The 23786-nt window shown below is 50.7% G+C and overlaps 1 protein-coding gene across 2 annotated transcripts in view; it reads left to right on the top strand.

The window, feature by feature from the left end:
* ADCY1 (adenylate cyclase 1) overlaps positions 1-23786 on the top strand; it is a 153940-nt gene that overhangs the window by 59276 nt on the left and 70878 nt on the right. For both annotated transcript variants that reach the window (XR_011499643.1, XM_014828339.3), the window contains exon 5: positions 15538-15665. Coding sequence is in view for 1 of the 2 variants with exons in the window: in XM_014828339.3 (XP_014683825.3) it covers positions 15538-15665 (128 nt within the window). In the remaining variant the exon portion in view is untranslated. The remainder of the gene's footprint in view (positions 1-15537; positions 15666-23786) is intronic.

The raw sequence follows: 23786 nt of genomic DNA, 5'->3' as shown, positions 1-23786 counted from the left end.
GTGTGTATGAGTGTGTGCATGAGTGCACCTGTATACATGTACGTGCATGTGTGCGTGTACACATGTTAATATGCGTGTGAGTGAGTGTGTGTACATGCATGTGATCGTGTGTGTATGAGTGTGTGCCTGTGTGCACCTGTATACATGTGCGTGCATGTGTGTACACATCTTAATATGCGTGTGAGTGTGTACATGCATGTGATCGTGTGTGTATGAGTGTGTGCACCTGTATACATGTACGTGCATGTGTGTACACATGTTAATATACGTGTGAGTGTGTACATGCATGTGATCGTGTGTGTATGAGTGTGTACATGTGTGCACCTGTATACATGTACGTGCATGTGCGTGCACACATGTTAATATGCGTGTGAGTGTGTACATGCATGTGATCGTGTGTGTATGAGTGTGTGCATGAGTGCACCTGTATACATGTACGTGCATGTGTGCACACATGTTAATATGCGTGTGAGTGTACATGCATGTGATCGTGTGTGTATGAGTGTGTGCCTGTGTGCACCTGTATACATGTGCGTGCATGTGTGTACACATGTTAATATGCGTGTGAGTGTACATGCATGTGATCGTGTGTGTATGAGTGTGTGCATGTGTGCACCTGTATACATGTGCGTGCATGTGTGTACACATGTTAATATGCGTGTGAGTGTGTGCATGCATGTGATCGTGTGTGTATGAGTGTGTGCCTGTGTGCACCTGTATACATGTACGTGCATGTGTGCACACATGTTAATATGCGTGTGAGTGTGTGCATGCATGTGATCGTGTGTGTATGAGTGTGTGCATGAGTGCACCTGTATACATGTACGTGCATGTGTGCGTGTACACATGTTAATATGCGTGTGAGTGAGTGTGTGTACATGCATGTGATCGTGTGTGTATGAGTGTGTGCCTGTGTGCACCTGTATACATGTACGTGCATGTGTGTACACATGTTAATATGCGTGTGAGTGTGTGCATGCATGTGATCGTGTGTGTATGAGTGTGTGCATGTGTGCACCTGTATACATGTGCGTGCATGTGCGTACACATGTTAATATGCGTGTGAGTGTACATGCATGTGATCGTGTGTGTATGAGTGTGTGCATGAGTGCACCTGTATACATGTACGTGCATGTGTGCGTGTACACATGTTAATATGCGTGTGAGTGTGTACATGCATGTGATCGTGTGTGTATGAGTGTGTGCCTGTGTGCACCTGTATACATGTGCGTGCCTGTGTGTACACATCTTAATATGCGTGTGAGTGTGTACATGCATGTGATCGTGTGTGTATGAGTGTGTGCACCTGTATACATGTACGTGCATGTGTGTACACATGTTAATATGTGTGTGAGTGTGTACATGCATGTGATCGTGTGTGTATGAGTGTGTGCCTGTGTGCACCTGTATACATGTGCGTGCATGTGTGTACACATGTTAATATACGTGTGAGTGTGTACATGCATGTGATCGTGTGTGTATGAGTGTGTACATGAGTGCACCTGTATACATGTGCGTGCGTGTGTGTACACATGTTAATATGCGTGTGAGTGTACATGCATGTGATCGTGTGTGTATGAGTGTGTGCATGAGTGCACCTGTATACATGTGCGTGCATGTGTGTACACATGTTAATATGCGTGTGAGTGTGTACATGCATGTGATCGTGTGTGTATGAGTGTGTGCCTGTGTGCACCTGTATACATGTACGTGCATGTGTGCACACATGTTAATATGCGTGTGAGTGTGTGCATGCATGTGATCGTGTGTGTATGAGTGTGTGCCTGTGTGCACCTGTATACATGTGCGTGCATGTGTGTACACATGTTAATATGCGTGTGAGTGTACATGCATGTGATCGTGTGTGTATGAGTGTGTGCATGTGTGCACCTGTATACATGTACGTGCATGTGTGTACACATGTTAATATGCGTGTGAGTGTGTGCATGCATGTGATCGTGTGTGTATGAGTGTGTGCATGTGTGCACCTGTATACATGTGCGTGCATGTGTGTACACATGTTAATATGCGTGTGAGTGTGTGCATGCATGTGATCGTGTGTGTATGAGTGTGTGCATGAGTGCACCTGTATACATGTACGTGCATGTGTGCGTGTACACATGTTAATATGCGTGTGAGTGAGTGTGTGTACATGCATGTGATCGTGTGTGTATGAGTGTGTGCCTGTGTGCACCTGTATACATGTGCGTGCATGTGTGTACACATCTTAATATGCGTGTGAGTGTGTACATGCATGTGATCGTGTGTGTATGAGTGTGTGCACCTGTATACATGTACGTGCATGTGTGTACACATGTTAATATGCGTGTGAGTGTGTACATGCATGTGATCGTGTGTGTATGAGTGTGTGCACCTGTATACATGTACGTGCATGTGTGTACACATGGTAATATGTGTGTGAGTGTGTACATGCATGTGATCGTGTGTGTATGAGTGTGTGCCTGTGTGCACCTGTATACATGTACGTGCATGTGCGTGCACACATGTTAATATGCGTGTGAGTGTGTACATGCATGTGATCGTGTGTGTATGAGTGTGTGCCTGTGTGCACCTGTATACATGTGCGTGCATGTGTGTACACATCTTAATATGCGTGTGAGTGTGTACATGCATGTGATCGTGTGTGTATGAGTGTGTGCACCTGTATACATGTACGTGCATGTGTGTACACATGTTAATATGCGTGTGAGTGTGTACATGCATGTGATCGTGTGTGTATGAGTGTGTGCACCTGTATACATGTACGTGCATGTGTGTACACATGGTAATATGTGTGTGAGTGTGTACATGCATGTGATCGTGTGTGTATGAGTGTGTGCCTGTGTGCACCTGTATACATGTGCGTGCATGTGTGTACACATGTTAATATGCGTGTGAGTGTGTAGGGTACATGTGTGAATGTGTACATATGTGCTGACATTTTGTTTAGATTTTTTTCCGTTTATGATTCTGAAGGGTATTAGTCCATGGCTTTCCTTTCTTATGTTGTCTTTATGTGGTGTCAAAGCAATGCTGATGCCACAGAAGAGTTTGGGAGTATTTCCTCCTGTTCAGTTTTCTGGAAAAGTTTTTGTAGAATTGGTATTATTTCGTTCTTAAATGTGTGACAGAATTTACTGGTGAATCCATTTGGGCATGCATTTTCTTTGGGGAAAGTTTAATTACAAATTCAATTTCTTTAAATAGAGCCAGTCAGGTTATCTTTTCTTTTCCTTGAATGAGCTTGGTGTTTTTTAATCTTTCAAGGAATCTGTCCATTTAATCTGAGTTGTCAAAATTATTAGAATAAAGTTCACAACATTTCCTTGTTATCCTTTTAACATCTGCAGAATCTGTAGTGACGTCACCTCTTTCATTCCTGACCTGGGTAATTTGTATCTTCCCTTTTTTACTGACCATACTGGCTAAAGGTTTATCTAAAATTGATTTTCTTAAAGCACTTTCTTTTGGCTTCCTTGATTTCTCTATTTACCTTTCTGATTTTTATTATTTTTTTCTTCTGCTTATTTTGGTTTTAATTTGCCTGTCTTTTTGTAGTTTCTTAAGGTAGAAGCTGAGGCCATTGATTCGAGAGCTTTTTTTTCTCTTCTAATGTAAGCATTTCACTCTGTGAGTTTCCCCTCAAGTACTTTAGCAGCATCCCAGAATCACTGAGATGCTGTGTTTTTCTTCAGTTCAAAATGCTTTCTCATTTCCCTTTCAATTTTTATTAGACCCATGGATTATTTAGAAGTATGTTTTTTGAGGAATTTTGCAAAGAGCTTTCTGTTTTTGACTTCAAATCTAATTCTGTTTTGGTCAGAGAAGATGCTTTTTGAATTTGAATCTTCTTAAATTTATGGCCCAGAAATAGTCTGCTTTGGTCAATGACTCATGAACACTTGAAAGTAATGTGTATCCTGCCGTTGTGGCGTTCTTGTGTCTGGAGTGTTCTATAAATATCCATTAGGCCAGTTGGTTGATAGGGTTGTTCATGTGGTCTATATCTTTCTGATTTTCTGGCTACTTGTTCTCTCAATTATTGCGAGAGGGCTATTGAACTCTCCAGTATAATTATAGATTTTTTCTGTTTCTTCTTTCAGTTCTATCAGTTTTTGCTTCTTGTATTCTCAAGCTTTCTTCCTTGATTTGTCAACATTTAGGATTGTTAGTCCTTCTCCATGAATTAACTCTTTTATCATTAAGAAATAACCCTCTTTATCCTGGTAATCTGATTTTATCTGATATTAACAAAGCCATTCCAGCTTTCCTTTGATTATTGTCAGAAGGCATGCCTTTTTCCATCCTTTTATTTTTAATCTGTTTGCGTTTATTTATTTAAAGTGTTGGGTTTTCTTTTTTCTAAGTCTAATCTGACCATCTCTGCTTCTGCCTGGGGTGTGTAGCCCGTCTTCACTGTTAATATGGTTAGGTTTACGTCTGTCATCTTGCTGTTGGCTCTTGGTTTGTCCCATCTATTCTCGGTGGTTGTTTTTTCCCTTTTTCTGCCTTTTTAAGGTTTACTGAGCATGTTCTGTGGCTTCTCCTTACCTCCTTTGCTGGCTTGTTGGTTATAACTGTTTGTTTTGTGATTTTAGTGGTTGCTTTGGGCTCTAGAAGGTCTCTTTAACTTAGAACAGTCTATGTCCTGGGGTTCATTGCTCCACGTCGCTCACAGCTCAGAAGCTCGCATGACGTGCCTCCGTTTCTCCCTCCTGGGCCTTTGTGAAATCGTTGCTGTATATTTTACTTTTCCCTCTGTACACTCCATTCTTCCATGTTCTTATTTTTGTTTATACAGTCAGTTCTCTTTTAAAGAGTTGTAAATAACAAGCATGGACCTTCTGTATTAACTCATGTTGTTCCGTTTCCATTGGTCTTCGTTCATTTAGGTGGCGCACATGTGGCATAGTTCCATATGTTTTTCGTTTTTCTGCTTAAAGAATTTCCTCTGATGTTCCTTGTAGTGTGGGCTTGCTGGTGACAAAAACTGTCGGTTTTTGTATTTCTGGAAAAACTCTTTATTTTGCCTTTATTGTTTTGAATTTCTTTTCTCTGAGTTCTATGTTGATAGGTTTTTTCCCCCAAGAACTTTAAAGTTGTTGCTCTGTTGTCTCTTGTATTGTTTTCAGCAAGAAGTCTGACATCAACTCTTTGTTCTTCTGTATGAAATATGTCTTTTTTCTCTGTCTGCTTTTAAGATGTTCTCTTCATTGCTGGTTTTAAGAAATTTGAATTTATGTGCCTTGGTGTAGTTTTCTTCACATGTCTTGTGCTTGCAGTTTATTGAAAAAGCTTCTTGCGTCTGTAGGAGTATAGTTTCACCAAATTATTGGGGAAAAAACCTCAGTGACTCCTTTTCGAATATTCTTATGTCCCTCCTCTCTTCCTTCAGGAATACCAGTTCCCCTTATGTCAGGATCTTGAAGTTGTCCCACGTCTCATTGATCTTTTTTTATTTTTTGAATTCTTTTTATTTCATTTTGGATGGTTTCTACTGCTGTGCCTTCAAGTTCGCTAGTCTTTGCTTGTGCAGCGTGTAACCTGCCGTTCCCCCATCCAGTACAGCTTCCATCTCAGAGGTTATGTTTTCATCTCTAGAACTTCAATTCGGATCGTTTTTCCCCTTGTTGAGGTAACTGCTAGGAAGCTCAAAATTAAAATAGCCTCATTCTTTTCTTCTTCTTCATTGCTTTTAATTTTTGTCTTTTGTGCGTCGATGGTGGTGTGTATTTTTAAAAATGTATTTTTACTCTAATCTGCTTGAGCCCTCTTTTGAGGGGCATGTGGGACGTGTTTCCTCGCACGCATTTGTCTTGTGTCCGAGGCCTGTTGTGGAGGATGTGCTGACCCCCGTGAGTGCAGGCTTGGAAAATTACACACAGCTGCAGTCCAAACACATCTTTCTTTATGAAGGTCCCTGCAAGGCATTTAGACAAACACAGGATATGAGCTTGTTTGCTTTAGTCTCCACAGTAGCTGACAGTTTATTTACCCCTTATCCCCGGCTGATGGCCACAGATGTGCACAGTATTTTTGACCTTTCTCCCATTTACTGGATCCATTTTAGAGTTGTGTTTGCTCTGATGTCCATGTGTATTTGGGAAACTGGCCACATCCCTTTGAGTTGATGGAGAAACACCTGTCCTGTAGCTCAGCCTTGCTCCAACCCCACCTGTCAGGGATGGGTCCTTCTCTGGAAGTCAGTTTCCCTAGTGGGAAGGTGAACTGACTGGATGAGGCAGACATTTCTCTGGCTGGTTCCAGGAGGCCATGGAGACTGCTTGGTGTGCCAGCTGCAGAGACGAGCCTGAGTCCCAGCTTGGCCTCTTATCAGCCAGGCCGCCTGGGCTGGTCCTGGCCCTGTTCCTCGGAGGTGATAGGTGGTAAGAACACAGTCCTTAGTTCTGGTTGTGACCCCAACAGTCCTCCAGGGAGCATTTCCACTGACAGCTTGTTTCACTGTTGTAAGTTCTCAGCCCTAGCGTGGCCATTGCCTGGCACAGGACAGGGTCACAGCAGATTTAGGATAGTGCAGGTGGTGCTCTGAGGCAAGGCAGCAGATTTGCATGTACAATTGGGATGGACGAGCGTAGGAGGCACTCCCTGTCTGGATCTGAGCGTTCCTGGGCCATTTGCTGAGTCTCTCATCGGGGACGCCCACCCTTGGGCTGGGCAGTCTGCACTGTCCCTGAGCCTGGACACCCCAGGAACATTTCTCACCACGAGGACCCAACACCAGGAGCACTTGGACAAGATGTAATGAGTGTTTCCATCAGGACTGTGAGGGGACACAGGAGACTCGTGGTTCTGAGGGTGCAGTCATCTTGATGCTGACGTGGTGGGGCCTGTGGCCACAGATGGCAGGACAGGCATGTACATGGTGCACTCTGTCCATTTTGTTCAACCTTCACTTGCTGAAAGATGACTCTTATGATGTGTTAGTGAGAGCATTATTTCATGGTTAATTGTCTTACTCCCAATGTTTCCAAAAGGGACCCGTGGAAGCCAGTCTAAGGGCCACAGCTCCCCGGACCGAGTCCCGAGGCCACGCGGGTGTGTGTTCACTCCCACCCTTCCTGGGCCCCTGTCCTTTCTCCTCCCCATGCAGGCTTTCCTTGGGCTTGATTCAGGGGCCAGGACTCACCTGGCAGCTGTGAGGACTGCCACACCATCCTCACTTCTGGTACCTCTGTTTGCCAGCCTGTGAAATGTGAAGAGGAGCCCCAGCCCTTTTTGCTCTGTCTCCCCAGTCCTGTGAGCTGCTCAGAGCTGTCTGCGCTGCAGGCCCAAAGTGTGCTTGTCGGGTGGTTGTCACTCACTGTGTTCTTTCAGCAAACTTGCGTGTGTGCGCATTGTCAGCGCGGAACGCGCCGGGGTGGAAAGATGGCTCTTAGCCTGAGAACTTAGAGCCCAGGAGGGAGACCTTGAGCTAATAATTTTATGAAACCAGGATTTTGCTGAATGAGATGTTCGATAGAGTGTGGTCAGGATGTCAACCGGTGTGATGAGCACGGCCTGGAGGAGAAGGCAGAGGGATGTATACGGCTCAGCTTGAAAAACTGACCCAAGGCTAAGATTTGAAGTGGTAAAAGTCACATGTGAAACAGTATATAGAGTCGAGTCCCAATTTTCACAGTATGTGTGTGCGCACACTTAATTTCATAGAGAGAAGGCTGGAATGAACTATTCCATATTACTATGGCAATTGCTGAGTCGTATGGTAGGATTTTTAATTTTCTGAGCTTTCTGCATTCTTTATAATGAGTCTGGATTTCTTTAGTTATTCTCTAATTGGCAGGAAATAAATATTATTTCTTGAAAAACCAGTAGATGTTTGGAATTCTAATGAGCCTGTCATTTGTATCAAGGCCACTTATAGAAACTCGCTCCCACCCTCCCCTCTGGTGTGAGGTCCCTGGAGAGCCAGGAGCCGGTGGCACTGAGGGGCTGGTGCCTCCCTCTGTGCTCAGGGAAAAAAGTGCCCTGTGAGGTGCCGCCATTGTCACGTTCTGGGGCGCTCTTTCCACGGGCAGAGGCTGTGCACTTACCGCAGGTGGCGTGGCTGGCTGGATGCCGATGGGCCACACGGGGTTGACATGGTGGATGAGGCATTGTGACCCAGGGCATGCAGGATGTCTGGACAACTGACAACAGTTAGGGAAGAATCTATCCTTTCTGTGTGGCTAAAGGTGCGGTCCCGAGCAGATGGCTGGCTGTTGGCTCGTCCTTTTTGGGAGAAGATTCCCTGCTCTCTCTGGAGTGTGACCATTGCTGCCCGGACCACAGATGTTCTCAGGGAGCTCAGGGTCCTTCTTCTCAGCTACTCGCATTGATGCTCCTGCTCCACCTGCTTCTGTCTGCGGAGAAAATGTAGTGTGCAGTGTGTGCCTTCCCATTAATTCCTGACCCGCTTCCCTCACTCAGGGAGGAAGGTTTATTCAGCAGCTGCAGGGGCTCAGAGCTGTAGCATGGCTCCTTCATGGGGAGACGTGATCTGGGCAGAGGGGAGTGGGTGAGGGAGAGCCCGGCTCCTTCATGGGGAGACATGATCGGGCAGAGGGGAGTGGGTGAGGGAGAGCCCGGCTCCTTCATGGGGAGACATGATCGGGCAGAGGGGAGTGGGTGAGGGAGAGCCCGGCTCCTTCATGGGGAGACGTGATCTGGGCAGAGGGGAGTGGGTGAGGGAGAGCCCGGCTCCTTCCCTTGGAGAGGTGGTCCGGGCAGAGGGGAGTGGGTGAAGGAGAGCCCGGCTCCTTCATGGGGAGACGTGATCTGGGCAGAGGGGAGTGGGTGAAGGAGAGCCGGGCTCCTTCATGGGGAGACGTGATCTGGGCAGAGGGGAGTGGGTGAAGGAGAGCCCGGCTCACTTGAGGCCTGAGTGTGTAGCTCGTGGGGGAATTTGGAGGTGAGAGGCAAGGTTGTCTGAACTGGAGGGCCATGAGTGCCACACAGAGGGGGAGGCTGTGGTCCTTCCTTGGACGCCAAGGAGGCACGTGTTCGTAGTTGGTTCATCCATCACAAAGCTGCTGCCGAGTCCCTACTGTGTGCAAAACTGTCCTAGGTGACGGGGATGCAGCAGGAGCAAGTCAGACACAGCCTGCCCTTGAGGGTTTTAGAACTCGTTTTATGAAAATTTCACAGGTGCACAAAGGTAGAGACAGTAACATAACACCCCCCAGGCACCCCCAAACCACGCTCAACAGTAGCTAACGATCAGCCAGTCCTGTGTGGTCTGCGCACGCTCCTCCCCCGATCCTAGAGGTCACTGCACCGAGTCCTTACACCCTTGGTGAGGAGCTCTTTCATTGCACACCTTCCAGCTAGCTCCACCTGACGCCTCTGTCACACCCACCAACCTGATCACAGGGGAGTGTTTCTAACTCCTGCTCTGGGCTCGGCCACCCTGCTTGTCTCATGAGTCTCTTTACCACAGCTAGTTTGTTCCAGTCAGGATAGCAGTGAGGCGGGCACTTGTCTGGATTGTACCTGTGGATTTTAGTTTATAGAGGGACTGAGTGATGACCCAGAGGCTAGTGCCATTGACAAGCTTTATCATTCACGGTCTCTGAGAGGAGGGGGCCAGCAGGGCTGCAGGGAGCACCAGGCGCAGGGGCAGAGGGGGTGGGGAGCGTGGCTGGCTCTGTTGGGGTTTCCCATGAGAAGGAAGGGTCGAGGCAGGCACAGGATTGGCCAGTCTGGGTAATGGGGGCTCTGGGCTGTGGGGTGTCCCCTGTTGTCTGGCCCCTGCCTGGTGATGGGCAGGGGGGTAGTGGTCGGAGTGTCAGAGTCAGATAGTGGAGGTGGAGGGGTGTGGACTCTGGATCAGCTCGTGGGAATAAGAACGAGCTGTTTACTGTCCCCAGGAATTAGCCAACCCTGGGAGGCCCCCAAGGTGTCAAACCATCATAGAATACAAAAAACAGAAAACAGGATGAATGCACACGTTGCACTCAGCGGATATATGACATATTTCTTGTTTTTGTTTTTTTCTGTATAATCTTTTCCAGCGCCCCTGCCCTTTGTGGCGGCTTACCCTGACAGTGACAGTGGCTGTACCATGTGCTCCTCCCATCCCTGCACCTCCCCTGAACCCGCAGACCTTGGAGACCTGACTTAGGTCTCCAGTTTGTTCGTTTGTATTGCCGACCCTTCCCTGGAGCCATGCATGGCCGCCTGCCGGCCTCCCGCCAGGTTGCTCGGATTGGGGGTTCTCATGCTGGCAGCATGACCCGCCCGCTACCCCTTCCCAGACATCACGCCAAGGGTCTCACAGTGGCTGCCTCGAGGCCTAGCCCATTGGCATTTCACTTGGGTTTGCACAATGGTGGTTTTCTGATTCTGTCATTTCTTCTGCATTTATTAGCTTGTGGTTCTTCTAAAAAGAAGATGATTTACTCATCAGCTCTTTGGTTATCCTCAAAAACAGTAAATGCTTGATGCTTTTCATTTGTTTGACGGTTTTCAGAATAAGTAATTGGTGCCTTAGTCACTCCAAAGGGGTGACCTATGAGGTTGCTTCCTGCCCTGTTGACACGGCGCGTCACCTCTGAGTGCCTCTTAGGGGCAGCAGGATGTTGCTGCCTCACCCACAGACTCGGCATTTTCTAGAAGCTCTAGTTTCTTTTGGGGGAAATGGTTTCTCCAGCCCATCATCTGGGTTGTCATTGGTCCTGAGACTTTACAGGAGACAGAGATGAGAGATTTTTTTAGAAAAATAAAAACAAATTCTTATTTCCAATTTTCTTAAGTTCACTCCTTTGATTTTTATATTTGTGTCTCTTTTCCTTGATGCTGGAAATCCTAAAAACAGTAATACAGTTTGTTTCATCCTTTTATATACAGTGGGTTCAAAATAACGTTGACAACGTCCTAACAGACCACTGAGTGTAATTTAAGATTCCTCTAGTTGTTTCTTTGATTATTTTGTCTTTGGATTATATGCCACTAGATAGATGGTCAAGATGTGTTTTCATGTCACTTGGAATAATTCTCCTCTGTGTGGTCATGCTGCCAACGTGGTCACAGTTAGGTTTATTTCATTTTAGTTTTGATTTTTAGGCATCACTGTTTTCCATTTAATTTTTCTCTTTAAGTACATAAGGTGTTTGCGTGGCTCCAGCCCTCAGTGCAGGCTCTAAGACAAGCTACTTCGGGAGAGGGCTCCCTTCCCACCGTCGCCCCCCGCCCATGCGTTGGGTATCCGTGCTCGGGTTGGGGTTGCCTCTTCGTTGTTCCCTTTGGGTACCAGGAGCAAATGTGTACTATGCGTGACTGTTTACTTCTAGAGTGTGCCCCGACAGGGCACGTTGACTTCTCTTGGGCCTATTGAGGCTGGAGAGACTTCCAGTACTGGGTTGATCCCACAGTCCCCGCTGCAGGACAGACATCTGCAGGCTTCTTGGGTTCTGGCTTTGCTGCTTCTGTGCTGTCCCTCCCCAAGGGCAGGCAGCTCCACAAGTGCAGGGGCTGGCACATATGGGGCTCAGTAAAAGGAACTGTGCAAGAATGACTTATGAAAATTCAAGTCAAAATGATTATTTCTCCTACCTTCCAGCGATAGCCACGGCTTATATTTCAGTGTGTTGCTTTTCAATTTTGTGTGGACGCAGCAGGTTAAACACGTATGTCATAATAGTCAAGACAGCTGCTTAGAAATATAACTTTCTAAAATTTCTGATTCCATTTTTCCATTGATAGCCCCACACTTAATCTTACAAAGTTAATATGACTTGGCCAGTTCGGTTTTGGATGCAGCCACTCTGGGCATAAAGAGGATCATTTCTAGCTCTCCCTCTGCACCTGCCCTTCCCCCGGGGGTGCCCCAGGTCCCGGAAGCTGACCTGCTTTCCCCGAGTCCAGGTCCACGTGTCTACCTCGGGGCTCGCTGGAGCCCACCGTTTCAGAGCTGATCTCAGGGAGGCTTGGGCGTCTTCGGGTTCTGGAATCGCAGTGGGGCTTCCTGATGCCGCTGAATTCTCTGCTTCTTCCTCAGCCTGAGGGGTCTGGGCGGGCAGGGTTGCAGCATGCCAGAGCAAGTGGGTCTCTGCTGTCCGAGGCCCTGCCCGTGGCTGCGCACACAGGCAGGGCCAGCTGTGTCCAGAGTTCATCTGCGAGCCTGCAGATCACAGCCTGGGACGAAGTATGAGACCCTCCCTCCTAGCTGGATCCTCCCAAGCCCCCTGGGGCTCTGAGGGGCTTCTGTCCTCATGTCCTGCCACTCTCGTCCTTTCCAGTGAGCCCCTTCAACTCCTGTCCTCCTTTTCCTCCCTTTCTTTGGCTGGGAAACAGCTGTTCACGCATCACAGGCGCTCCCCTAAGGGGAGCTCTAGGTGCTGGCTTTCCGTATTTATAGGGATGATTTTGAAATCAAAAACACCAAAACCAATGAAAAACACCTTTTTGGTCTCTTAAGCTTGCTAACAAAAGCCAGGACATTTGAGATTTTAAAAAACAGGACGATGCGTCAGCATTTTAAGTCCATGATTTGTTCTGGGCAGTGTTGGCCACCCTGTGGTGCATCCGGCCAGGGAGGGACATGGCTTTGCATCTCAGGACAGTCGGCAAGGACACATCTGTGGCCAGTGGGCTGTAGTTATGCACCCAGATGCGTGTGTGCTGACGGGTCCTGCTGAGGATGGCTGTTCTTTCCGAAACTCACGGAAGCCGGCGGACCTTGTCTACCTGTGAGGCCGGCCGGGCTCCCGCGGCTACTGGAGAGTGCCTCCTGGTGCCTTTGCCTTGGGTCATTCCTCAGAGACGGTCACACCTGAAGCTCCCGGGGGGTCCACCTGCCTTCATCACGGCTCTCTGTTTACACCTCCTTCTTCCAGCAGCACCTGTCCTGCAGGGCCTGTCATCGGCGATCCCACCCTCCTGCCCCTTTTCTGGGGCAGCCCCACCCCTAGTCTCTGTGTCATGGAGGGTGGCTCTTTGGGGCAGTGCCCCTCACGGCCCCGGATCCACCTTTGAATCTGATGGCAATACTGTTTCTTACAAGCTGCCCGTCATTCACATACACACCTGCTGCCGTTCAGGGGCCTCGTACCAAACACCTGCTCATCCCAGGGAGGGGCTTGTCAGGGCCACACAGAGATGAACAGGAGGCCTTGGGTTATGAGTCCTGGAGACAGCCAGGAACATGACAAAGCCAGCTGGGGTGCATAGGGAAGCTTACAGTTGCCTAGGCTCATGCCCCAAGGAGATGCTGATGGGCAGAGACACATGCCACCTTTGAAGTCCCCAGAATTGGGCTTCGTGACCCTCTCGAAATTGTCTGCAAGAATAGTGCTTGCATGCCAGTAGGTGCTGTCACTGCCACGGGCTCCTCGGAGGGAGAGGTCTGGAAGCCCCAGATGGGCTGCTGAGAGAAGAGCCTGAGGAGTCAGACCATCACAGTCAGGAGCTCTCCGCAGACGGTCTCTGTGCCCAGGGAGGAGATGGGAGGGAGGGGGCAACACCCGGCAATGGTCTCTTATCTCGTCCCTGGGCCTGTGGGTCTGGTGAAGGCGGCCTGAGTATGAAGTAGAGGATAGGATGAGGGAAGAGCTGCCCTCCTGGCCTGCACAGAGTGTCTGGACCTGCTTCTGACTGTTGGGGACTGAGGGCACCCCTGCCACAGGACAATGATGATAGGGACGGGGGGATGGGCATTCTCGAGGTGCCAGGAGAGAACCTGGTGTTGCCTGCTGGCCTGGATGCTTGGGTAAGCATGGCCTGGACCTCAGCTCCACAGGGGGAACACCTGCACCCGGCTGCCTGGCTCTGGGCTCCCAGACTCCATCACAGGCCAGGTCAACCCCTGCACAGCCTGCCTGAGAGAACCTCTTCCACAGACAGGGAGGCCAGTGTCCTAACGGTTAAGTGGTTACTTTTGTCACTCAGAGGCTGAGTGGCCAGACCGTGGACCTCCGTGCTGCCAGCTCCCTGTGCACAGGGGGAGCCTGTGGGATTCTGCATGGAGCAGACCAGGTCGCTGGGCTTTCTGAGGGGGCTCCGACAGGTGGAAGCCTCTGCTTACCTCCTCCCCTTCATCTGTGTGTCCCCGGCATCTCCACACTGAGGGAGGCCCAGGGCTGGGAGGAGCTGGGCCCCGAGCCCTCTGTGTGGAGGGTGCCCTCTTCTCGGAGGCGGGGCAGTGCGCTGGGCCATCTCGCTGAAGAGCAGCCCGTTGCTGGCCCTGGCTCCTCCCCTGCCCTCAGCTCCTGCAGAGAGCCTTGTGGGCGTGGAAAGCGAGCAGAGAGCTCTCATCCCAAATGCACTTGCACTAACTCATTCCATTCCTAAAATTGGCAGAATCAGCTCATTTCTAAGAAACAGGAGAGCAGAATTAACTGTAAGTTATAGGATGTGTTCTCAGAGCGGGGTCCGCGGAGCTCTGGGCTTTATGAGACTCTCAGGGTTTGTGAGGCCCTCATCCCGGTATGTGCTGTGAGGCCGACCCCTTCACAGATGGGGTGCACGCAGGAGGCACGACGGAGGGAATGAGAGCAAAGAGTCCAGCGTCTCCACAAAAGTGAGAACAATGCGAGGCTTCTCACCATTTGTTTCTGTTTTGGAAAATGTCATAATTTTTCATGAAATATGTTACTTATGTTAACATGTAACAGATTTGCTATTGTTATGTTTGAATACATTAATACATTTTAGAGTTTCTCAGTTGTAGCTTCCTGTGTGGTAAATATCTGTGGCTATACCCACTTACAGGGGAGTTTTTTGTGAGGTCCTCAGTTGTTTTAGGAGGGTAAAGGGGTGCTGAAGATGGAATGTTCTAGAACTGCTGCTTTAGTGCCTTCCGTGGAATAAAACTGCAGTGACAGTCCGGATCACAGCTGACATGGGTGGGTTGGCACATGACAGGTGGTGGTAAGCGTTTGACATTTCTCTCTCCATCCCCCAAAATGATGGCGAGGTGGGTGCTGACATTCTGATCGTTGTATAAATGTGAGGGTGGACATTCTGTGGTGTTGGATGCCTTCCGAGGTGTCTCTGTGGGCGGCGAGGTCAGGGCTGAGACCTTGGCAGTTCCCTCGGGGGCTCAGGCCCCAGCAGGTAGCTCTTTGGGGACAGCCGCTCCCACATCCTGTGGACCTTGACTCAGGGCAGAAAGCCACGGAGATGCTCAGGTGTGTGTGACCTGCCTTCCTGGGCACTGTGGGAGTCTAGCACTTTCCAGAAGGGCCAGCACATGGTGATCTGCGATGGTGGTCAAGAGGGCCTGGTGCTAGCCCTCCTCAGGAGAGGACCTGGCTCCCCAGCCTTGAGCAGCTTCCTGACCTTGAAGGGTCGTGGGTTGGCCGGGTGAGCTGAGGGGTGGGGGGAGTAGACTCCTGCTGGAGTAGGCGTGCAGCGTAGGGGAAGTGTGGGTGCCCCAGGGCAATCCAGATCACAACCAGGGGGCCGCCCTGGGTCAGGGTGTGGGCCCCTGGTGTGAGATGTGCACCTGCTCCGTGGTCACTGGCATCTAGTGGTGGCGAAAGTGCAGGTACCCGGCCTGAGGTGCATCACTAACGTGTGCTTTGTCCTCTCACCCTGAAGGAGAACCACTGCCGCCGCATCAAGATCCTCGGAGACTGTTACTACTGCGTGTCTGGCCTCACCCAGCCCAAGACTGACCACGCCCATTGCTGTGTGGAGATGGGCCTGGACATGATCGACACCATCACGTGAGTGCCTCAGGGACCTCATCCACATCAGTCGTGGACAGTCACCACTTTTCACCTCAGATGGGCCCCACGCAGGCCTGCCTTGTCCCCATCAGTGTGTCCGAGGTGGGCCACTCGTTCCATGGCTGCAGAGAACTGATGCCACGTGGTGAGGTGCTGGGTGGAGGAGGTGCCACCTGCTCCGTGGCGCTGTGCCTCCGTGATCCCTCCTTGGATGTTGTTGGAATGCGTTTCTTCGGCATGTAACCCCAGGTGTCATCAGGTCTGCATTCGTCATGCAAAAGGACACTACCTTGATAGCCTAGCCAGATAAGACTTTCAGGGAGCCGACTGGGGAAAGCTCGGCTCAAATCCAGCAGAAGTCCACTTGAAAAGGAGCCGCATGTGCTGTCTTCTTGTGGGCAGGTGGCCAGGTCTCAGGTGCTGTCTGTGGAGAGAGGGTTGGGTGGAGCAGGTGAGTATCCTGGAACATTGTGGGCCTGGCCTGCCTGTGTCTTGGCCAGCCTTGTCTCTTCACGGACCTTGTCAGTAACTGGGATGAGGAATTGAGGGGCCTCCGCCTAGTTAGGGAAGGTGTGGAGCTGGGAGGTTGAGTGATGGAGGGAGCATAGATCCACATTCCAAGCCCTCAGCAGTGTGGAGATGGGGATTGTCCAGCGAGATTGGGCTAACAGGTGTAGCTGTTACTTCCACACCTGGGAGCAGAGAAGTAACAGCACAAAAATCCTATGAGGAAGATGTGGCGATAGAATGCACAGAGAGAATATCTAAACAAAGAGGCTTTAGAGGTGGGGATAAACAGCAGGCTTACTGCGCCATCCGTGTGAGGTGGACCACAGGAAACCACGCGCCTGCAGACTGTGTGTAGAAGCAGGGCGTTCAGGAGGAGGGAGGCAACACCTCCCCAGCACACTCAGCCTGGTACCCTGCTTCCCAGGGAGCTGTGAGCGAAGCGGAGCCCTGTGGTGCAGTGGTTCTCCAGTGTGCTGCTTGTTGGCTCGCCCGGGAGAATCAAATCCCCGATGCCTGCTCTGCCCTGAGAGCCCGCACAGCTGGTCTGGGCTGTGGTCTAGTATTGGAGGGTGGAAAAGCCTCCCAAGTGATTTCAATGTGCAGCCAAACACGAGAGCCTCTGCTCTAGATAAAGAAGCGGATTGGAGGAGAGGTTGGTCAGAACCAAGGAGGAAGGAAAGATGCCTGGCGGGAAATGACTTGGATAGAAACTCAATGACGTCTTCTGTTCTCTGAAAGGGTGTCATATATAACATCATGTCATCTATCACATCATGTCATCTATCACATCATACATCATATCATAGCACATCACATCATTTATCACATGTATGCTCTATCACTTCACATCATATCATGCTATATATCACAGTATATATCATACAGTATTATATCACATATCAATCATAGCATAGCATATCATATATCACATTATATATCTTACATTATATCATGTCATATCATATATATGCTGTACCATTTCACACAGCATGACATATCATATATCACATCATATATAATGTACTGTATCACACATATATATATTATCATATATCACATAAAATATCACATCAGTCATCTATCACATCATATCATGTATCATATGTCGTATCACTTCACATTGTATATATCACATCATATATATCACATCATATATCACATTATATCACACATTGTATTGTGTAGTACATCATCACATCATATATTATATCATTTCATATATCATATTACTGAGAATAGTATGCATCATATGTCACCTCATGTCTTATTTTGTGTGATCTCCTTGGGGTAAAGTGAGATTCCATAGGTGGCAGCTATAAGGAGATAGCTGTCCCCTCATTCATTAGTCAGTGTTTGTGAAGGCCCTGCTCTGTACAGGCAGATGCAGGTAAGAGTTGGATGGTGTGAGTAGGAGCCCGAGTCCCTGACATAGGCCTAATCGGGCTGCAGCAGGTGGCTCGTGGAGTTGAACCAGTGGCCTTCTGCCTCTGGAGGTGGGTGATGCTGGCTGGGGTCCTCCTAGGGGAACCTAGTGCCCATCAGCCCCCAAGCCTCCCTGCCTGGCCAGGCCCCCAGACATCGCTGCCCAGGCCCCACTGCAGTTACAACGCCTCGTTTCTCACCCAGGGCTCTGGGCCTTCCTGGTGCTGCCCTGTCTTTCATTCTCATTTCTCTCTTGCTCCATCACACTTTTCATGGATTAGGAAATGTTTCTGAGAGGTACCCTTCCCTGCTCCCGCTTGGAAGCTGACATCTGCCCTTTGGGTTTGTGCCTGATGCTGAGCTGTGTGGAGCTGCGCTGATCTACCTGCCTTCCTCTGCTCCATGGTCCCTCCGCTCTGGGAAGTGGGTCCCCTCGGCTGTGTCTCCTTGCCTTTCAGCCATCAGCTCCCAGTCCGTGTGGCCCTGCCAGGCCCTGAGACCCTTGACTCCTAGTCCTGCTACCTGAGATGGTCAGCCCAGGGTCGAGTGGGCATCCTGCTTGGCCTCCTGAGGTTATGCTCTGCTTCAGCTCATGATCCCCAGAGAATTCCTGGGTTTCAAGGCTCCAAGTCTCTGTCTCGACAAACCTGCTGGGCCCAGTTCCTGGCCCTGGACAGGAAGGAAGGCCAGCAAAGCGACAGTTCCAACATGGCCTCCCGTCCAACCAAGTTGTCCTTCCCTCCTCAGTCTGCCACAGAGCCAGTGCGTGTTCTGCATGGCTGGCCTTTGAATGGGGACTGATTCCCACGAAGGCCACTCCTGGCACGCTGATGGCTTTCCTTGTTGGCTGCACTGAGCCTCGTGTCCCCGTCTTGCACACAGAAACACAGGCAGAACAAATTTTGTTTATCAAAAGGCTGGGCCTGCCCAGACAGAGGTGGATATTTGTATATTTCTTTTCCTCCTACCTCGGAGTGGAGTTTTTGACTTGGAACTTAGGAATCACAAGACTTCCCTAAGAAGAACTGAGGAAGACAACGGCTGTGCCCAACGCGAGTGTCCGGGCCTCTGGCAAGGCCATGAGCCGCTGTGTGTTTACTCCTTGCAGCACCTGGGGAGCGAGGTCTGTGCTGCATCTTCCTTCTGTCTTGAGCATATTTCTCCTCCATCTTCACCCTCCAAAGGAGCCAGCCATCCCTGTGAGGCGGGATTCTGGTGACTGTTTACCAGTCTTTTTGGGAAGGCACCAGGTGGCCCTGGGTGGCCAGCACAGCGTCGTGGGTGACCAGCAAGGAGATGGAGCTGCAGTGCAGAGCTGTCTCTTGCCAGGGCCACAGAGAGGTCTGCTCCAGGATCGGGGACCGCTGAATAGACAGAGGAAATCCAGAGACAAAAGGGATGGTTTGAGCTGATTACAAGATTCTTGAAGCATCTCGGGCAGACCCCGTGCGTGGTTCTGGGGGTGCTCAGGATTGGGGGGTGTTGGACCACTGTCATCAGCTCTCTCTTTAGGCTGATGCTTTCCTGGCAGCACATCCATCAGGATCCCTCTCTTGTATAGTCCTGATGGTCCGTCCTGACACGTGTGAGCACAAGATGGACTTGTGAGGGTCAGGCATTTGCTGCCACTGGTCGGAGAGGAACTAAATAAGGGAACCATAAAACCGAGGAAGAAACCTCTGCAGGGCCAGGAGTGTGCAGACAGACTGACACCTGACCTTTCGTGAGGCTGCAGGAGTTGAGCTTCTTTCCCTTTTCGGGCAAGTGAGGAATGATCTTGTTTTCCACTTGGTAGAAGGTTCATTCCCATGGGGGAACGGGTGGAAACGTTTACATGCTCCACATAAAAGACACTGCAAAGAATGCTGACTTGGAAGTGGGGAGGCCCACGGCTCTTACCCTCCGGAGGAGTCGCAGAGCCCGAGGCTAGGGCTCTCCCAGGCGGCCTGAGGCCCAAGCTCCTGCAACCGGCCCTGGGGAGTCCCACTCACCATTCAGATCAGACCCTTGTCTCAAACTTGTGGACCTAACTAAGATATTCAGAAAGCTCTTTTAAAAAATCAACACGCAGGGGCTGGCCGTGTGGTCTAGTCGTTAAGTTTGGCATGCTGGGCTTTGGTGGCCTGGGTTCGGTTCCCCAGTGTGGATTTGCACCACTTGTTGGCGGCCATGCTGTGGCGGCGACCCACATACCAAAGAGAGGAAGATTGGCACAGCTGTTAGCTCAGGGTGAATCTTGCTCAGCAAAAACAACAACAGAAAATCAACATACATTAATATTTATTGGTGTGATTTTTAATAATTATATAAAGTCATACATGTTCTTGATTTGGGCCAGATGCTCCTGCCCGTGTGAGGAATGGAGACGGAGTGGGAGGTGCCCTGCCTGCCCAGCGAGTTTGGTGACTGGCATGGTCTCACCCCTGCAGAGCTGTGTGACCCTGAGGCTCAATTTCCCCATCACCCCAAATGGGGGTGTCAGCTTCGTGGCATCTGGGGCTCTGAGAAGGGTGGACTAGCAGAGACGAGGGTGGCGGGACCGGCCTCATGGATGCTGTGGTTGAGACCCGTGTCCTGGCGGTCAGGGTCCAGTCCTTGGCCTTGCAGGTTCCTGGACCCTACGTCCTTCGGGCCCTCCCTGGGCACCCAGGCCTGAGCCCACTCCCCTGCACCGGTGGGTGTGCTGTGCAAGTGGAATCTGTGCCTGAACCCGCCTCTGCACCCCAGTGCCAGCTTCCCTCTGTCAGGCTTTGAATGTTAGGTCAGACTCGAGGAACCTGCTCCCCCTCTAGCCAGGTCTGGGGCAGATTTGCGCATCGCATCGGGTTGGACCCATCACTCGTTCCTGAACAGCAGGAGGCCTCTACTGAGGAAGCGGGAGCCCCTGGATGCCTGGCTCCCAGTCCTTGAGGTGCTGCTTCAGTTTCCTCGAATCCCTGATTTTCTCTGCTGTAAAATGAGAAGTGGAACTTGCACGCCTGAGCTGTTGTGAGGATTAAATGGGATCTCAGCTTAAATGGGGCGGCACAGAAGTCGCTGGGTCCCCAGGCACCTCAGGCGTCCATTCATCAGCCCCTGGAAAAGGAGCCAACTCAGCGATGAGCTGACACGGCTGTTCTGCAGCTGCCCTCGGGGCTCCGAAGCGACATGGTTCTGTGCACTTAGAGGAACGGGGCTTTGTCTGTCCCCCTCACCCGGGGAAAGCGTCCTGTGTCACGGGCCTGAGCAAATCCCGAATCAGCCAAACCATGCACGCGAGGCGCCATTTTGCTAAATAGACTTGATCCAGACATGGCTCTGCTGGTGGCCTGGGTGTTTCTGATTTACTGTATTGAATTGAAGAGAAGATGCGGGTGCTCTTCCTTCCCTCGCCCACCGTGGAGCTATGGGACGGCCAGCTTGCGTGTGCTGTGGTCGTCGATAGACCCTGGTGTCTGCAGGCTGGAGTGGCCCAAGCCCGGAGGTTGAATGAGAAGGGATGACTGAGTGACAGAAGTCATTCCTGGTGGTTCTGAAGGCCTGACCTCGTCCCTTTTTCTCTGTTCCTGGCAAACGTTCCTTGGTGAGAACAGTTCTTGATGCGTGATTTATTTATAAGGACTGTCCAGTTAGCTGCACATCTGCTGGTACCAGAATTGTGATATTTGAGGCAGAATCTGCTGGAAAAGCTGACAGATGGAGCATATCAGCAGAGTGTCCTGGGCTGTGGGATTTGGTTGGAGGCTGGCTGGGGCGATGCACGCTGGGAACCGACGGCCTGCTGGAGGAGGGTAGACGCGAGTCCCAGAAGGCCCCGAGCCCTTTGACCTTTCATGACTGCAGAAGAAGAAATGCTGGACATGCACATGAACACCATTTGCGTGTTTACTTCTTTACATTTCCCCATACTTAGCGCCTTTTGTGAATTTTGAAAAAAAAATTTTAACTTTAGTTTTCTTGTTTCAGTACCTCTAACTAGAGATTGGCAAATGACTGAAGGAAAGTTACAGTTGAAAGAAAATACATTCAAAATATATAAAACTAAACAGGTATTAAAGATATGTCCACAGTCAAACTTCCAAGTAAGCCTTATTGCAAAGCTGTGGCATGTGGACTTCTGAGGTTACCAAGGCTGAACACGCCCCAGGACGCCTGGGACCCTATGTCAGACACGTCTGATTCTCGGGTCTGGCCTCCTGAACTCAGGCCAGTGAGGCTGGGCTTGAGGGCTGGCCGGGGAGGCAGCGCCTTGCCACACTTGTGGGGCCCCCTGGTGCTGTGGTTTTGGGGACAGGCCCTCGGGTGGCTGAAGTGGGCAGTGATGGGCAGAGCTGCTCCTGTTTAGAAGACGGGCCGGAGGGGTTTGAGTGGAGCCGCTCGGGGACCCAGGGGTGGCTTGACTGGCAGGAAGCCCTGCTGGGAATGGGGCAGCAGTCTGAAAACAGAAGTCTGGGTGAAGGCAAGCTGGGCAGGAGGTAGACACTGTCCTTGTAGGTGGGGTGGGTTCAGCGAGCCTCACCCACCCTGTGCTATTTCTGACAAGCAGTGTTTCCAAAGGCCTCAATGATGAGGCTCCTGGAAGGGACATGGAGCCAGGTCACCAGCAGCTGGAGCAGAGCAGGTTTGATGCCGTCGTCCCTCCTGTCGGTTTCCTCCTGGAGCCTCAGTTAGTGTTTTGCACCCAATGCAATGGAAAGAACAGGATGTGGCTGGCTCCCTTGAGCATCAAGGCGCACCAGGATGGAGTTTGAACTCTTCCAGAGTTTGTCAGGGCTCATTCAGCCCAACCCAGGATGACACATGGGGAAGCTGAGGCTCGGAGAGGGTGGTGGTTGGTGTGGTCAAAGTTGCCAGGCTGGACAGGATTTTCCCAGAAATCCTCATTTCTCTCAGTGCCCGCTCTGCCTCCACTGAGCTCCTCCCCACACTCTGTTCTCCATCCCTGGTCCTCATCCACCCCCCCACCCCAGGTCCTGTCCCTTCTCCTGGCCACTGCCTTCAGTCCTTGATCCAAGGATGGGACATTTGCACTGAAACCTGCAGCCCAGTGTGCCGTAGGGAGGGTCACAGAGGCAGAGCTCTTGGGGCCTGGCTCACAGCCGCAGCGCCTGGCCCGTGGTGTGCCCAGGTGCAAGCGTCCCCTTTTCTAATGCTGTTACCCCGTTATGACGAAGGCTAAATCAGGATCACTCATGAATGCACCGGGCATCATTAACCCGCTATGAAGTTACCATGGGATTGTTTCAGAACCTTGGGGCCTATTTTAGGCTCTTTTAGCCTGGCCCTTCCTGTGGGTGTCCTGGCTCTGTCATCTCCCCTGCTGGACAGAATGGTCTCCTTTGGCCTGTCTGAGGCTGGCCAAGCGCAAGCTTTAGGACCTTCTTTCTCTTCCATTCTTCTCATCAGCTCCCTGCGATGTTGTTGACTTAAGGCATGTCCTCCTCATATTCATTATGTTCCAGATGAAAGATTCCCAATGTTCTTATTTCTTGTCATTTGAAGTCCCTTGTCTTCCTTGAGTCTTTCAAATTAGGACTTTTTAAAGAGCCCGGGGTGCCACCATGTCTCTGGTCAGTGTGGATCAGCCTGGCCATGTGGCTGAGTGGATACCTGCCCGGCGGTCAGGGTGTGGCACGGAGCAGTCTCCTCTCTTGGACCCTGACCCAGCTGTCCTATTGGGATCAGAGTGACAAGGGCTGCAAGCGTGGGTGGTTTTACCGTGGTGAGGGATCTGGGAGGGCTTCCGGGAGGCAGCACCTGGGCTGGGGCTACATCGTATTTGGAACAAGGTGGGCATACATAAGTTAACCCCAAGTCTTGAAGCAGGAGTGAGATTTTGCCGTGAGCTCACAGGCTTGGAGCGCCTGCCATATTGGGGTCTGTATAGATGTGGTCGGGCCACGGAGCACCTGCTGCTGGGAGCGGGCAGAGGGCAGGTTTTTCTCTGCCCGGCCTGCCCAAGGATGGGTGGTGGCAGTGTGGCCTGTGCACCTGTCGTCTCCCTTCCCTCTCATGACAGACGTCCTAGTCGTGGGGCCGCAGTGTCCCTCTGCCTTGGCTCAGCCTTCTGGTCTTTCTTGGCATGGGGCTTTCCCCCTGACCAGGGATGACCCATCTTACACACCTGCAGACTGAGGCCACCTAGTCAGGCCTAGGCTTGGAGGGGCTGGGGTGCCGGGGCTGACTGCTCCCCTCTCCCACGCAGCC

The sequence above is a fragment of the Equus asinus genome, chromosome 1, assembly GCF_041296235.1.
Source record: "Equus asinus isolate D_3611 breed Donkey chromosome 1, EquAss-T2T_v2, whole genome shotgun sequence".
NCBI classification, from domain to species: domain Eukaryota; kingdom Metazoa; phylum Chordata; class Mammalia; order Perissodactyla; family Equidae; genus Equus; species Equus asinus.
The sequence above is the reverse complement of the archived record's forward strand: the minus strand, read 5'-3'. Positions and strand labels throughout refer to the sequence as shown.